The sequence below is a fragment of the Aspergillus fumigatus genome, chromosome 2, assembly GCF_000002655.1.
Source record: "Aspergillus fumigatus Af293 chromosome 2, whole genome shotgun sequence".
Taxonomy (NCBI): domain Eukaryota; kingdom Fungi; phylum Ascomycota; class Eurotiomycetes; order Eurotiales; family Aspergillaceae; genus Aspergillus; species Aspergillus fumigatus.
In genome coordinates, this window is record NC_007195.1 from 3,212,204 (window position 1) to 3,228,147 (window position 15,944).

Sequence of the window (15,944 nt, forward strand, 5' to 3'; positions counted from 1 at the left end):
AACGTCGACGCCCGTTGAAATTGGCCGTCCTTTAGACCGTGAGCCATCCAGACCAGCAATTGCGTGCTCTCTGCAATTCCTCATCCTCATATTAGTTCAACATACGCCGATGTCACACATGACCATGGATCGCTCTTCGATGTCTGCGGTACTTCTGACTCTTGAGGGCAATTTGGCTGTCTTTCCTGCATCTAATCCCGATCTATCTCCCTCACCGCTATATTTCTCCAACGAGCGGCTGCGGGACGTCTATCATTGCGGACAGTCGCGGTCAATGCATTACCGCTAATCGCGATTAAAAGAGACGGTAAAATGGCACATTCGGTTAGAGGTCATGCGCCCTATGGGCTAGAAATTTCTGGAGAGGCTGTTGCGGACCTTTCTTATGATGAGTGGTATTCATGGACGCTACTGGAAGACCACCCACTTCGCACTCCTCCAACTCATTGTTGTCCCGGGTTGTTCGAGTCTTTCGAGTTTATACACGGCTGCTACGTGACGGCAAGGCAGAAATGGGGAGAGCGCTTGTTCAGAGGAGTTTGTTTGTTGTTGATGGTCACGTTCGTTCCCCGAGAGTAACTGCCGTAAACCTGGGCTGACCATGCTGTCGGAGACAGTATTGTGATTCAATTATCTATACTGCCTTCTGGGCTCATACATTTGTTACCTCACGCGCAGCTCACAGAATACGGACGGAACTTTGGATTCAGTCACAGGCATACAGAATGCGCTGCATATCATTTGCAAGCCAGCCGAAATGCAATGGGAGACTCTTCTGCAGTCAGGTGCATTGGAGTCAAGGTGGATATTTGGATGCAGAATGGCAGTCTCTGGGCGAAAGACTCAATGGCGGCAGTCAGCGCTTCGGAAGTGCTAAGCAGTGCATACTTCAAATCAATGCTGGAGAAGCTGAACGCCATGAATTCTCATTTGGATTCATTTGCTCACTCCGCTGAAGCGAGCCCTTTGGGGCTCTTCGACCAGGAAGCTGAGCACTCTTCAATCCTTCTCCTTAAGCTACGATCTCCTGTTGAAGCAGCGTGGCCGGATTTAGCGCCACTGTTGGAAAAATTGAGGACAGGGAGGCACGTATCATACATGAACGGGACGCGACTAGTTGTGAGACCTGTCACCGTCGTGATTTCAAGCAAAAACCTATCTTACCAAGATCGAACCAACCTGACCGACTCAGACGTCATCCTCCTTGACACCTCACTGGAATCGTTGCCTAGAGCGCATCACACAGAAGGTGGTGAGGAAACCGGTGGCGACAACAAAGCCGCAACTCTTGGTACAGAAGTCTCTCCGGCAAGGAACTCGACAACAAGGACTGTTATGGCAACTGCCGATTTCCGAGCATCTGTCGGCCTCCCCCGTCGGGGCCGATTTTCCAAAGAGCAGATCGAGTTGATCCGGGCCCACGTGCGTGCTGCTCATCATCATGGACTGCTGGTCCAGTATACCGGCATCCAGTGTCTTCCGTGGCAATTACGTAGGGTGATCCTGCGAGTACTAGCTCAGGAAAGGGTTGATCTTATTGAAAATGTCCAGAACGATTGCTAGCGACCATGGTGGAACTCGTCCTTGGAGGATGGCGAAGTTAGCAGTAGAGTACCTGGATTATCAAACTGAAGTCTCCATGTAGTAATAATTGTCTGCACAGTCCAAAAGCATAATGTCATGCAGAAACTCAATTCGCCCACAGTGAAGAATGGCGCGTTAAGAACCTAAAGCAATGGGGATATAACTCCTTGCTTCTTGCGAATGGATAACGCAAAAGAGTCAGTGTAACACCAACCTCTCAAAAGGAAAATGTGTGCAAGCTTCTCTTTGAAGCTAATCAGTAGTTGTATATTTCCCCTTTCTTTTGGCAATCATGCAAGGGCCTTTGATCGGAATTTACAGTTCTGTCTATACAGCTCTGTATACAAAACCGTATCAGACAGCGCAGGATCTTCTACTGGATGCTGAAGCAAGCACCTCCGTACCGACAGTTCAGAGCTGGGGTACAAGAACCTTACCTGACAACTCGACGTATCGTCGATTAGAAGATGCCGATAAGTAGGCTTGCATGCATGTGTGGTGGGTATGTACAGCATCCTTGGCGCAGATGATGATCCCACAGTATAGTATTGTATCTCTTCAACCTAGGAACAAAGAGGGAGATCTTTTAGAATTGGGAGGGCCGTAGTCAGCACTTTGTTTTGTCTTTCTTTCTCCAACGGCTCAGATGTATCAGTAGAAAAGACATCAGAAATGATTTCAGCTAGAACTAGACCTTCCTGTAAAGGCGGTAGGTATGTGGTGTATACAAACTGTCAACATGACACGTCGATGGGCTGCTACTGCATGCCATGCCAAGTATGTTGGGAGTCTGCGCCCAACGACGAAAGCATTGTACAGTATTTAAGCGCACCTGCCTTGATGAGGCGAAAACTTATGTCACTGTGGCCATAGGAATGGCATACGAGGATTTTGGGCTGTAGAAGATTGATCTAGTAGATCACCAGCGTCGGATAGTCACCGTCGGATACTACAGCATCTTTACCTCTGTATTTCATGGTAGAATATGGAAAAGACATTCATATTCATTCACTATGTAAGTACGGAGAAGTACGGAGTACTCCACTTTTCCCCGCTGCCATGACGGGCCCCATTTTATTGATTCAGATTCGTCCACTTTTTTAGTAAACTCTGACATTTTAGTACTTACTGTGCAGATTTAATAATCCATTATCCGGACTAGCAGTTCTGCATCCCCTATGATTGGCTCTCGCTTCATGTCTCGGACTCCATCTTCCTTGTAATCCTTGGGTCCTGTCGCATGCCTGTTGTTTTTCTTTTTCCCGTCCATCCTCTAGTTTATCGCTCACCGTTTTCTGGGCCCTTCTTCTTCTACCATCACCACAACCACAATAATATCAATATCACCAGTCAATCTGCCTACATACCTGTCTCTGGTTACATTCTTATGAGCCCTATTTTTTTTTGATATCTTGAATACCCCAACCGCATATCCCCCACAACGCAGAGCTTTGCTTGCATAAGACTCTATTGAAATCTCTGAGGAGACAGCAGCGCCTACCTGGCTTGCATCGGCTTCCACCGCCATTTCTCAGTTTTCACCATCACTAACCCAGGGATTTGTCGACACAAACCTTGTTTTGAATGTACCAAACCCTCGTCCTGCTGTTCCTCCGATAAAAATTGAACTGAGATCATCATCACTCGCCCATCATGATGGATCTTCAGAAGCGCCCTCCTCAATATCCGTCGCTCTTTGGCACCTCACACGACCCTCGTGCCGCTCCGCAGCCGCCTCCAACCTACAGTGTGCCTCCCCCTCAACAGGTCTACTACGATTCGATGAAGCAGCACGGAATACCATCAAGCCAACCTGCGAACACAATGGCCTACCCCTACTCTACACCCATGTCTTCTGCGCCACCGACTGCTGCCTCATCAACACCATATAACATGTCGGCTGCGCCACGGGTAGACAATCAGAGCTATCAAGTGCCGCAGATAGACTATGAACCATCCAAAAGACATCAGCTGGAGGATCACAATAAGCGTCACCGTCACAGCCGCAACAATAGCCATGATCAGCTAATATCTCGCGAAGGTAGGCAATACTATTTTGTTTCCTTCTGACTCTGTTATTTACTTTTCTTTTCTTTTTCCTTTTTTTTTTTCTTCTCCTTTTCATTTTACTCCTTATGGTTTCGTGTTTTCCCCAGTTTATCCCCAAGTCGTTCTGCAGTGGATCGCTGGACGCTATGCGCAGGCCATCCAAGGCGTGAACGTCGCGTCGCGTAAAATGTCCAAATTGAATCTGAGGCATAATGGCCTCTAGTCAGCGTTGAATGACTGGCGACTATACTAGCTCCTGACGTTATGGAGAATGATCGTGTGTGCTACCTGTCGGGCAGTACTACACCGTCAGCCAATCAGAAGTCCTGCATCCGTCGCGTCTGCGGCGCGGCTGGCGCCTGATCGACCTACAGCTTGGCACGGGAACACTAGTTCTGGTTTGGAATAGCCTCCTTGTTCAGGACCCCCTTGCTTGACCTGGATTAGCGCCTAGTCGAGCTACATCCAGGCCCAGAGTCACGGGTTCATCCGCCCCAGTGCCTTTTATGATTATGGAACTTCCATCATAGTCCCATCGGCTATCCTATCCCCAGTCCCGTATTTTTCCTTTCCTCTTAACCCTTAGGTTGGGCGTCATCATATTCCTGATTTGATCTCAGTTCCTATTTATTACCTGCGTCTCTTTTATCTTCGCTGTTACCTTTTCCTCTGCGTGCGCCATGAATCCTTCCCGGTCGCACGACCAGGGTCGTCGGAGGTCTTTGGGCAGCAGCAGCAGTTCCGTGTTTTCTGGTGCGTCCGTCATTGAGGCTCTCGTGCCAGATAGCCTGCGATGGATCAAGTTTCATTGCTTTTTATTATTTTTTTGTATCCTTTTTTTGCAGCCGTTCGCTCAGCACATGATTTGTTTATATCCGTTATGATTACGCGCTTTGCTAACAAACAGTGATCGCGCCTGAACAGGTCCACAAGACCAGTCGTCCGCGTCTAGTGCCTTAGGAACCCGCCGAATGCCACCTCCTTCTCCACCACAGCACTATGCATCACGGAGCCAGTCGGGAAATTCATCGCTGCCTGCTCCTTTCATGTCTCGTGAGCCTCCCAACAACCTGGCTCATCATCGTCCTGGGAGCAGCATGTCGATATCTTCCATGCTAGGCTCGGACGCTGACCGACCAGCCCGGGATGTAGGTTCAACTTCAATCTACTCTCGTGCTCCTGTATCCTCCGCCCCATATGGCAGCGCACCCCCACCGTCCGCCCCCAGCGCAATGTCACCACCTACTGCTCCAGCCAGGTCCTCAACGCTCGATTACCCAATGTTCCGCCGGTCAAAGACCCCCGAAAAATCTTTCGCCAAGAACCAGCCCGGCCGTCCTTATAGAGCAGGCGCTGGTAGTGTATCGCAAGGTCCACCAGGACCCGAACAAGCCAGGTTCGCTGGCCTACCGCGCGGCCAACCTCCGACACATTTTCCAGACAAGCCTAGCCCTTCCCACGCGTCGCCTCAATTGCAGTCTGCATCCACAGAGCCGTCCTACCATGAATCGCGCCGCTTGAGCTGCAACGGACCCGTCCCTCGTCCCAACAGCCAGCCGCAACATCTCGAGCGGTCGACGCGGTCTGCGGGTTATAGTCCACTGTCGCGACCAGCGCCCGCCCCGGGAGCTGGAGACCATTCACTAGGTTCTGGACATCAGCGTGCAACATCTTACGTCGGCCCTGAATCGCAGCACAGCCGATTTGGGAACTTGTATGGAGATCGGCTTGCGGAAGAGCAAGCGCATCGCGACAGGGAGCGGGCGGCGGCCCATGAAGCTGAATCGAAAGTCTCTCAAACTCAGTCCCGATATGGTCCTCATTACGGCGATCGAGACGCCGCGGGAACTCGCCATTCTGGTGCGTCTGCCTGGGACCTCGGTCGTTCCCAACCACCCTCGCCGGAAACTAAGCGCTTCCCTGCTCCAGAGCAAGGCTCCGCATTCGGCTTCGGCGCCATTCAGAGCTATACCAAGTCTCTCGGATTACAGCCAGGGGGATCGCGGCAGCCATCTTTGTCCATGCAATCCCGCCAGAACCAGCCGGCCCCATCGAATGAACAGCAATCCTACTTGAACAAGCTCCAGACGGAATCACGACTGTTCGGCTCGGCACCGTCAGGAGGACCGTCGTCCCTGGCCCACTCTGCCTCTTCCGACGATCAGCGCCGAAAGGGGAGTGACGAGCTGCTACATCATCGAAATCTGCTCGGCGTCGGCCTTGACGCTAAACGCGGAGGACGTGCGTCGCCTTTACCCCAAGCCGTCCAAGGAGCGCAGGCTCAGATCCTTGGCCCGGCCGGCGAAGCTGGCATCAAGAGTGAATTGGGCCGCGTTTTCTCGGGTATTGGAAGTGGTGTTGGTGGCGTAACCGCCGCTACTGCCGGCAGTGGGCCCTCCACACCGATGACCGTCAGTCCCTTCAAGCGCGATAGCATTGCCGGTCGTTCAACCAACAGCGAGGCGACACTGGATGATTCTAAGACCAACCGGCCGGAATCCACTACAGGCAAGCGTTCTCGAAAATCACGAGATGAGGACAGCAAGGCGGATAGTGAGCCTGGTACAGATCGACTCGGTGCGTCTGCAATCAGCCGGCGTGGTCGTCATGTCCATCACCACCATCATCAGTAAGTGATAATCCCATGGTTATTTATCTATCTGTTCATCTAACCTAACATTCCCCAGTCATCACCACCACCGCCTCAAGCCTGAAGAAGATAATGCTGCCGCTTCGAGTGCATCCCATCGGCCTGTGTCCTCGATGAATTTCCTCCAGCGCACGTCCACACCGGCGGAAGCCACAGCGTCCGGAATGCCGATGGGGCATCATCATCACCACCACCATCACCACCATCACCATACCTCACGTCCGACAGCCTCCGTGGCGAACTCCGCAGCTTTGTCACCGATGCGTGAACCTCGCACGGTGGTTACAATTGAACCTGTTGTCTCGAGTGTAGCCCATCTTCCACGGCATCATCTTGGGTCCACCCTGTATATTCCACGTATTGATATTCCTTCCGCGAAAGCTCCCTTGGAGAGCGCCAAATTCGGCTACACCACTACTCCGCTCCCGATTCCCCGATTCGAGGGCAAGGAAAACTGCACGTTTACCGTACGTGTACCTCGATTTCGTATCGACGCGGGTCGCCGCGAGGAAATATGCGCGCGGCGAGCCCTCTGGGGCACTGGAATCTATACGGATGATTCGGACCCTGTGGCGGCAGCCATGCATTCTGGATTCTTCCGCGGTGCTTGGAGTGAAGAAATTGACGTGGATATGCTTGACCTCGAGATTCGTGACGCATATCAACACGCACCTACGACGGCGGAGGATATGGGCTTGACAGGAGACCGACCACGGATTCCGCCCGTACCTCCAACAGACAAGGATCTCCACATCACACTCCTGATCCTGCCGAAGCTGGAACGATATGAATCCAGCGTCCTTTTTGGGCTGAAGTCTCGTTCCTGGGATGGCAACCACGACGGCATGAGCTTTAAAGTGCTCCGCGTGGAGTGGGTTGATGAGGGTGTTGGTCGCGGCGAGGAACGCAGCGGCGAGGCTCGACGAAAGCGGTTGCGCAATCTGATGCAGTCGGGACGGATTTGCACTGGGCCAGGAGTAATCAAGCTGGACCAGCTTCGTAGTGGGATTCAAGTGCCGCGGCGCCCGAATAGGGCAATGGATAAGCCAGAAGCGTCTGCGCCGGTTCAGACGGTCTCTTAAGGGTTCTCGTTGAGATTGGATATATTCTGCTGTATTAGATTTTGTTCAGGATGGATTTTTTGGGGGGGAGCTATTATGTGTTGATTGATCTTGGGTGTACACTTTCTTTTTTCTCTTTTTGTGTCTTCGTCTACTAGCGAGGCGCGGAGTTGGGTTTCTTGACATTACTTTTCTATTCCTAGGTAGTTGCAATTGGTGAACATCAATTTCACATAATCATTGTTCGATACAAAAACTCTGTATCTTAAAACCTGATCGAGCGGGCCACATGTCTATTTCATTCTCCTGATAATCAGCCATTTCGATTGGCCACAGTTGGAAGCATATGACAGCCGGATCAGCGGGACGGATGAAGGGAAGTTCAAGGTGAACAGCGCCTGCAAGGAGAGAAAAGAGGCGAGTCTGACATTGACGTTTCTGGTACAGTCTACAGTTGACTTTGGAGATGATGCTGGAGTGACACGCAATTATGAATGCTGGTCATTCTCTAGTAGTGTACCACGAGGTACAAGCTGGTACTGTATTTAAGATCCTGATACGTACCGTATACCTAGTTCGCAGCTACCCCGCATTACTCCGTATCCCACCTTGGATCGAGTGTTGGACGGCACGGCTGTGGGAGTGGTCTGATAGAACATTGCGATCATGCCCACTTCAAGAGGTACTTCATAGGCTTTAAGGCCGTAGATATAGCTCAGGGATCATCCGCAACTGGACATCTTCGGTCCCCATCATTCCGATTCGTGCATCATCCGCTTGCCAACCGGCCATCTTTCCCACCGCAACGGGCCGAGGCTCATGAAGTCTGGGGACTGTGGGAGAAGCTGTTCGTTACCGACGTATGTGGTTGGTATCATCGAGACAGTCCGAAAATACCAGAGCTGACCAACCACGCAGGTCTCCGTGCTCCGTTCTCCGACGAAGACATTACGATACTCAGTAGTTAGGTAGGCACCTAAAGGAAAATAAGTGGGTAATTCCTTGCATGGAATGTATATTGGGATGGCAGGCTCCATGGGTCACATGCGCCTCTATCTGCTGCGGGTTGGCCTTATAAATGATTTGCACCTGTTTTGGTGACGGGGTATACCGTCCAGGTTGAATTACGTGTACTGTACTCCGTACACCACACCAAGTACCCATAGTTACCCACTGGTCGGCTGAGACGAGATTCCCTCCAGCCGAGGCAACTTTCGAGTGTGTCTCTGTTGGCTTCTCCTGTCTTAAACTTCTTAACTCCTCCTTCGCTTTTTCGTCATAATTCCAGATTCTCTCTTTTCTACTCCCCAAAAATATACCCTGTCCCTCGGTCTTCCTCTTTCTCTTTTCCTATCTGTATCACTCACAGTCAGAGGGATGTTCACGGCTTCTGCTCGAAGCCGTCTCTCCACCACTCTCACACGGCCTCGTCTCGCTCCTACAAACTCGCTCCTTGCGCGCTCTGCTGCAGTAAGATTCGCGAATTCCGAGGAAAGTAAGCGTGGAGATGCTCATTGAATGTGTGTGACAGGTTCCCATCATGGCTCCTCGTCGCAAGGCTTCCTCTGTCCCTGAGGGTGGGTAATCACATGCGCTCGTTTTGCTACAACTGACTGGGCGGGAACTGACTTGACGCAGGATATGTAGAAGATCTCTCCAAGGGCAAGATGCTCCGATTTGAAGAATCACTCCCCCGCCTGCCGGTCCCCTCGTTAGAAGAAACCGGCCGCCGTTACCTGAAATCAGTCCACGCCGTGGTTTCCGAGGCCGAGTACGAGCGCACCAAGAAGGCCGTCGAGGCCTTTATCCGTCCCGGTGGTGAGGGTCAGCCTCTGCAGGAAAGATTGCTGGCTCGCGCCGCCGATCCAAAGATCAAGAACTGGCTCACGGAATGGTGGAACCACGCCGCCTACCTGGGCTACCGGGACCCTGTCATTCCCTACGTCTCCTACTTCTACTCATACAAGGATGACCGATTGCGGCGGAACCCCGCTAAGCGTGCGGCGTCCATCACGACCGCTGCGCTCGAGTTCAAGCGCCAGGTAGATGATGGCTCCTTGGAGCCGGAGTACATGCGCAAACTGCCCATGGCCATGAGCTCGTACGAGTACATGTTCAACTGCTGCCGTATCCCCGCCGAGGGCGCTGACTACCCCCAGAAGTACCCCGCCAAGGAGAACGAGCACATTGTGGTTGTACGCAAGAACCAGTTCTTCAAGGTGCCCCTAGTTGTCAACGGGGAGCGTCTCAACGTCTCCGAGCTGGAGAGGCAGTTTGAGCGCATCTATCAGATTGCGCAGCGTGCTCCCCCGGTCGGCGTTCTGACTGTCGCCAACCGTGACCTGTGGGCCGATGCTAGGAAGAAGCTGCTGGCAGCCAACCCCGCCAACGAGCAGGCTCTGCGCGACATCGAGTCTAGCGGCTTCGTCGTCTGCCTGGACGATGCTACCCCTGTGACGCTGGAGGAGCGGGCTCACCAGTACTGGCACGGAGACGGCACCAACCGCTGGTTCGACAAGCCCCTACAGTTCATCATCAATGACAACGGCACCGCCGGTTTCATGGGTGAGCACAGCATGATGGACGGCAGCCCCACCCACCGCCTGAACGATCACCTCAACAACCTCATTTTCAACAACAAGATTGACCTCTCCGAGAAGCCCGTGCGCTCCAACCTGCCCGACCCGCGCCCCATCGAATTCCACCTGAACTCGGAGGTGCTCGAGGCCATCGACGCGGCCTCCAAGGAGCACCGCCAGCAGATGTCCGCTCACGAGCTCAAGGTGCAGTCCTACCAGGGATACGGCAAGGGTCTCATCAAGAAGTTCAAGTGCAGCCCCGACGCCTATGTGCAGATGATCATCCAGCTGGCGTACTTCAAGATGTACGGCAAGAACCGCCCGACATATGAATCGGCTTCGACCCGCAAGTTCCAGGAGGGTCGTACCGAGACTATCCGTAGTGTCTCGGACGAGAGCGTGGCTTTTTGCAAGGCCCAGGCCGACCCCTCCGTCCCCCGCGAGGAGGTCGTGCGCCTCTTCCGCGCAGCCCTTGCGGCTCACTCCAAGTATACCGCCCTGGCCAGCGATGGTCAAGGAGTTGACCGTCACCTGTTCGGACTGAAGAAGCTCCTGCGCGAGGGCGAGAAGCTCCCCGCTCTGTACGAAGATCCCGCCTATGCCTACAGCAGCTCCTGGTACCTGTCAACCAGCCAGCTGAGCTCGGAGTTCTTCAACGGCTACGGATGGAGCCAGGTCATCGACGATGGATTCGGAATTGCTTATATGATCAACGAGAACAGGTATAATCTTATGTCCCTTTTTCTTAGTCTCTTTCAATTACTGACGGCCTTGTACAGCCTCAACTTCAATATTGTCTGCAAGCGCCTTGGAGCAGAGCGGATGAGCTACTATCTCAACGAGGCGGCGACGGACTTGAGAGACCTGCTGATGCCTGACCTGCTGGCTGAGAGCGCGAAGGCCAAGCTGTAAATTACATTATTCTCCCTGTACAGTTCTTAGATTATACCTATAAATGGCATGACTTCCTCTTTTCCCTCTGGACGATCACTCCGGTAATCCACAATGTAGTTGTAAGAGACCGTCGATCATGAATTCGGCCATCTGTTCTACATTTGGCCGTGCCTTGATCCTGCCGGCTATCCACCTAGGAACTCAACGGTAACAGAAAGCGAGTATGCCGCAAAACTGCTCTTGCCCAGGCAGCGAGCAGACTCCGGATTAGCTGAGCCAACCCTACGGAGACAGGAGGACTCTTTGCACTAGGCCTGGGTGTCGGCCGAAGTATTAGCGGGCGGCTCTTGAAACTTAGTGGAAGGTGGAAGGGTCATTTATATCACCTATACCACCATATCTGGAAGGATTCATCTGCCATCACGGGAAAGTCTAAGATAGTCACCCCATCTTTCCCCGGCTCCGACAACCCTCTGACAACTCACGACTCTACAGAGGTCTAGATTTCTTTGTTTGTTTTACCTTCATACATATCTTTATCTTCTCACGTCTGCGTCTGCGTCTGCTTGCGGAATTCGAGTGCAATGCTTGCATCCCATCATGCTTTGAAGAGTTATGTCGGCAAGGGCGACCGAGACATGCAGGGGGGGCTGGGTTGGAGGCCGAGACCGTAGCAGCGGCTTGGGGGGTTCCCAGACAGAACGGATCAGGTTGTGGTGTGTAGTGAGGGGAGAAAGAGAAGGGGGGGGTTCTCTTCGAGCAAGCTCCTGAGCTTGACTGACCAGGCTGCGAAACGGGGAATGGAATAGAATGGGGAAGAGCGCATAGGTAGTGTACCCGGGATATATCGACCTGGTCTAGGTCTAGAAGCCCAAGGTCGAAATCAAAGTCAAGGCTAAGCCTGCGGAGGGATGCACTCGGCAAGGAGAGGAGAATTTCGCTTTGGGAGGCCTTGGCTAGGGAGTATGCTTGACATGGGTTATTAGGATAATGGAGGCAGTACCGTTTCAGTGATTGGATGAAGCGTATTGCCAAAGAGATGAGTTTCGTCTGTGGTGGAAATGGAGGACAGAATGCGTAGCGCCATACTGAACCAATTATCTGAGATTCCGACTTTCACCACAACTGCACTCGATGATGCCTACAGTAACCGGTTGGCGATCACCGTGTATGCGCTCTGCATGCAATAAGAAGTTATGCATGCAGAGTTCGCCAAGGAGGCTCCAGAACGATTGAAAGACCTGTCTAGTGGGCAGACACTGCTGCCTGGTACTTATAAATAAATCCCTAGTAAAGGATAAGAACCACCCAATAGACAGTTATGGGTAACCCGAAAAGAAATACGAGAGATTTGTGGTGCTTTAAGCCCTTTGAGTAGTGACAGCAAATACATCCATTGGATACACAGATAATCATAGTTCAGGGTATCAATGCGCGCCAGCGGCAAAGGAACAGAAATACAGAGGACCTCACACAAACTTGGTAGTTCGCCGATACTAAAACCGAAAAAAAAAAAATTTGGATCATAAGACACACCGACAAAGTGTAAGCTGGAAGGCTGACAGCGCATCCATGCCTTATGTTTCCCCATCAGGACTTGTTCGTGGGCTCGGTAGCCGGCCCCACACCGGCAGATGCATGCTGATCGGCGGTTTCGGTTCCCTGTGTGGCAGGTGGCACATTCTGCTCCGGTCGGGCACCAGAGGTGGTCAACCCACTAATTTGTCGTTCTTTTGCTTTGTTAGCGTTTGGATCTTCAGCTCCGAGCAGACATAGGAGACGAACAGATGCCGAGACTTGGCACAGATGACAGACGGAGGGAAAACGGCAGACAAACCTAATTCGCGTATACGCTGCCGAAGCATCTGGTTTTCGCGGTTGAGCATGGATGCTTCGGCTTGGTAGAAAGCCACCTCATCCCTGCTACCACGTCGGGACGAAGTCTCACTGGTGCTTGCTACTAGGTCTAACCCTTCAGGGCCACGGGACGAGTCGACCGACGTTCCATGCAGAGAAGCAGAAGGTAGCGGCCGAAGACTGGGAGAGGCTGTCTGGCTGGAAGGGCGCGACGCCCGGTGACTAGACAGAGATGAAGGAAACTGAGTGGATGTCCGACCGCTACCAGCTGCAGGGAGTGGTGGTATTATAGGGACACCAGCGGACCGTTCGGACGGTGGTGTGGAATCTTCAACAGCGGCGCCTGATTGTTGCTGCTGCTGCTGCTGCTGGAGTTGTTGTAATTGGGCTTGTTGGCTCCGGATCATCTGCAGCAGTCGGTTCTATTGCCCAATCAGCATGCATGGCTTATTTGCAATTTTGAGGATAGCACATAGATAATCATACCACTTGCGCTTCTTGTTCTTGCTCCAATTCCTGGTGGAGCTCCCCTAGAGAGGGGGCACGCTGATGGTGCGGGTCGCCTGTAGCAATTACTGGGCTGCCTCCGATCGTGGGACTTGACGTGCGAAGTGCATGGCTCAGTGAGGAACGGTGCTCGGCCGGGGGGATTTCGGACTCGCTCAAGTTTGAGTTGGTGCCTGTGGGAGGTCGGCGGTGCTCTGAGATTGACAACCTTGTACGAGGCGAAGCGCGTGAGGACCGACGGGACAGGTCCGTGGCATTAGAATTGTTATTCATGGTGGTAGATGACGCTGCAGGGGAGACGACTGACACAGATTCGGAAGAGGCGGGGGCTGTCCGTGGTGGACGCGGGGATGAGGGGGAACGGGATGGTGGAAGGGAATTGAGATCAGGAGGCATTCCTTGGGCTGAAGAGGTGGTAGGCTGAACCTGGGAAGAAAGAAGAGTGATGTGATACAATGATGATGATTACAATCACTGTTTGGTTGAACTCAGCTCTGGTTATGGGTTCTACTTATGATGATGCCGCAACCAGAGCAGCAGCCATTAGTCAGTCACGCTATTCTGGATTCGGCTTACTGCGCCACAGTTTGACCGTTTCTGACTTCATTTTAGGGCACCGAACTAGGGCTGAGTATCCAAGCCACATCAAAGGTCCATATCAACCTTTTGGCTTTGCGAAGCATCAGCATACAAAGTCAGAGCCTCAGAAGCTGCTAAGTTCGGAGATCTTCTGAGACAAGGTGAGTAAGTTCAATTTTCGACCGAGTGCCGGATGATCAAATCTCCATGAAGACAGATTAGCGGTGTTTATCGCCTACGGTCTCGACAGATTCACCCAGACCACTTGGGCTTCCTGGTTGAATATGTTTAGACAAAATGCCTAGAATGCAATGCACTGTGGTTTGACCAATGTTTTGGTGGAATAGCCTTCTTGGCCGATAAGAGAACTTACGCGCATATGTTGGCCTTCTATTTCCATCCAAGGCCCGAAAACACGACCGTTTCTGCATGGGATACTTTTAGGGGTTACCAGAGTTGTCTTGGCTATGAGTCGGAAGTACATGCCGTGGAATGCAATACCAGAGTCCAGCCGGAGACTCTCATGTGGATGGAGAAAGCATGAAGCTCGACAAGTCGCTTTTGCATTGTCGTAACGATGAGCTCAACATGATACTGTTGCACCCTCAAAAGCTTGACTAGTTTCTCCAAGTGCCAACAATTTACAAAGACAAGATTGTGTCTAGTCAAAGCCAGGAACCTCGCCCATGCGCAAAATACTACTCCGAGTCAGAAGATCAGGGACAGAGCTTAGACTCTTAAAGAGCCAGAAGGTAACAACAGATCTACTTGAAAGTTCCCGATGGAGTCTACAATTCGAGAACGCCACATGACTTGGATCAGACCGCTGTGAGCTCCAGGAAGCCCAATGCGGGTCTAAGTGACGGCGATAGCCATAGATATACTCTGAGCATGAATTCAGATGTCAGCCACAATGCGACCGTAGATCATGGTAGCACCAACTAGTTCACTCATACATGACATGATGTTTGTTAGAAAAAAGGGGACTGTCAGCTGACTACTAAAGGTGATCTTGATGCATTGAATTCACATTTCCGGGAAACTGAGACATCATTGTCTACCCCATGGGCAACCACCTGGGGGAGAAAGTGGAGGAGAAAAAGGACTGAGACCTGACACCAGAGCAGGATCATTGTTGTTAGGATGTGGAAGAATGTCGGTAAGTGTGAACTCTGAAAGACATCTGAATTTCCAGTTCCAGCCGGTACCGGCTTCCGCTGCTGAATTAGGAATAGTGAGGGGGCCAAGACCCGCAAGCGGACCAGTCACGCAGCCAACCATCTAAAAGTGTGCCAGTCGGCCATAAAGCTTGAGTCTCGGATCTGTCTCTTGAGAGAATCAGGCCGATTTCTACTCTGACCTCATTGGGTGGACCACGTGATATGGAACCGATCTTTCTTTCCTCGTGGGCGTGGGTTTCGGGGAATTTCTTCTGAAAGGATTCTAATGTGAGGGGGTGCAATCGAACATTCTCCAGACTCCAGACCTAAGATCTGAAGTACAGTGAGAAAAAACGTGAAGCCCTTGTAGATCAGTGAGATGGGGCCGGGGTAACGTGCTACGAAGTAAGGAGTGTCAAGCGCCCGAGTAGAACACACAGTAGAAGCTAATTCAGGTTCATGATGGGTTCCTCTCTTCGGATTAAAGCTGCAAATTCCGCCCCCAAGACCCTATTATCGCCTTGGCAACGATCCTTGACTGAGCGATTTTGTCATGTCGTACGGGCCTTGTTCGTAGGAACTCGTAACCTGGGTTGACCCTGTCACCCTGGGCAGTAAGCTTTGGATTGCCCTTTAGGCAAACCAATTTCGAGATTCTACTGAGCGGAATTAGCCTATGTCCAGCATCTGAAACTGACAACAACAGTAAGAACATTCCCATGGGTTTCAGAAAGGCTGCATGCTGACTCTCATGCTCTGCGTTGAAAGAGTAAGGTTACTCCGAATATTAGAAGGCACCTATGTATTCTCGTATGATAATCACAGAATTACCATTATGCCGTATGATCTCTTTACTTGACTACTTTGGCAAAATGTACTTTTAGTGGATCCTGGTCTGCTTGTTGAAACGTCACGTCCGTGGCGATCGAAAATACTACTACGTCTGGGTTACAGAGAAAGCCTCCTACGTACTCATGCAGACGACAAGGATTGTCCACATCTGACGTTGTTCTATGAAATATTC

General features: G+C 51.8%; 4 protein-coding genes across 4 annotated transcripts; 3 read left to right on the forward strand and 1 right to left on the reverse strand.

Annotated features, from left to right (window-relative positions):
- Positions 1-401: 401 nt before the first annotated feature.
- AFUA_2G12510 (uncharacterized protein) lies at positions 402-1,563 on the forward strand (the record flags this gene model as incomplete). Its single annotated transcript, XM_750490.1, has 2 exons — positions 402-560; positions 679-1,563. The coding sequence occupies 2 exons, from the start codon at positions 402-404 to the stop codon at positions 1,561-1,563; spliced, it is 1,044 nt and encodes a 347-aa protein (XP_755583.1).
- A 1,256-nt stretch (positions 1,564-2,819) lies between these two features.
- On the forward strand, positions 2,820-7,651 carry AFUA_2G12520 (uncharacterized protein). Its single transcript, XM_750491.2, has 3 exons — positions 2,820-3,625; positions 4,558-6,262; positions 6,321-7,651. The coding sequence occupies exons 1-3, from the start codon at positions 3,238-3,240 to the stop codon at positions 7,363-7,365; spliced, it is 3,138 nt and encodes a 1,045-aa protein (XP_755584.1). The 5' UTR covers positions 2,820-3,237; the 3' UTR covers positions 7,366-7,651.
- A 328-nt stretch (positions 7,652-7,979) lies between these two features.
- AFUA_2G12530 (carnitine O-acetyltransferase CAT2) lies at positions 7,980-10,973 on the forward strand. Its single transcript, XM_750492.2, has 5 exons — positions 7,980-8,211; positions 8,263-8,814; positions 8,876-8,921; positions 8,983-10,645; positions 10,703-10,973. Exons 2-5 carry the CDS (start codon positions 8,722-8,724, stop codon positions 10,833-10,835), a joined length of 1,935 nt encoding a protein of 644 aa, XP_755585.1. The 5' UTR covers positions 7,980-8,211; positions 8,263-8,721; the 3' UTR covers positions 10,836-10,973.
- A 527-nt stretch (positions 10,974-11,500) lies between these two features.
- Positions 11,501-13,684, reverse strand: AFUA_2G12540 (uncharacterized protein). The gene is made up of 3 exons (XM_077804173.1): positions 13,161-13,684; positions 12,655-13,096; positions 11,501-12,547 (listed from the first exon to the last, which is right to left on the reverse strand). The coding sequence occupies exons 1-3, from the start codon at positions 13,575-13,577 to the stop codon at positions 12,408-12,410; spliced, it is 999 nt and encodes a 332-aa protein (XP_077660335.1). The 5' UTR covers positions 13,578-13,684; the 3' UTR covers positions 11,501-12,407.
- Between the last annotated feature and the right edge of the window lie 2,260 nt (positions 13,685-15,944).

Coding starts and splice junctions, on each gene's coding strand:
- AFUA_2G12520 (XM_750491.2), top strand. CDS start 3,238: ATGATGGATCTTCAGAAGCGCCCTCCTCAATATCCGTCGCTCTTTGGC. Junction 3,626..4,557: donor TCAGCTAATATCTCGCGAAG/GTAGGCAATACT, acceptor GCGCCTGAACAG/GTCCACAAGACCAGTCGTCC. Junction 6,263..6,320: donor GTCCATCACCACCATCATCA/GTAAGTGATAAT, acceptor AACATTCCCCAG/TCATCACCACCACCGCCTCA.
- AFUA_2G12530 (XM_750492.2), top strand. CDS start 8,722: ATGTTCACGGCTTCTGCTCGAAGCCGTCTCTCCACCACTCTCACACGG. Junction 8,922..8,982: donor GGCTTCCTCTGTCCCTGAGG/GTGGGTAATCAC, acceptor GACTTGACGCAG/GATATGTAGAAGATCTCTCC. Junction 10,646..10,702: donor TATATGATCAACGAGAACAG/GTATAATCTTAT, acceptor GGCCTTGTACAG/CCTCAACTTCAATATTGTCT.
- AFUA_2G12540 (XM_077804173.1), bottom strand. CDS start 13,577: ATGCCTCCTGATCTCAATTCCCTTCCACCATCCCGTTCCCCCTCATCC. Junction 13,097..13,160: donor AAGAACAAGAAGCGCAAGTG/GTATGATTATCT, acceptor ATTGGGCAATAG/AACCGACTGCTGCAGATGAT. Junction 12,548..12,654: donor GCAGCGTATACGCGAATTAG/GTTTGTCTGCCG, acceptor ACAAAGCAAAAG/AACGACAAATTAGTGGGTTG.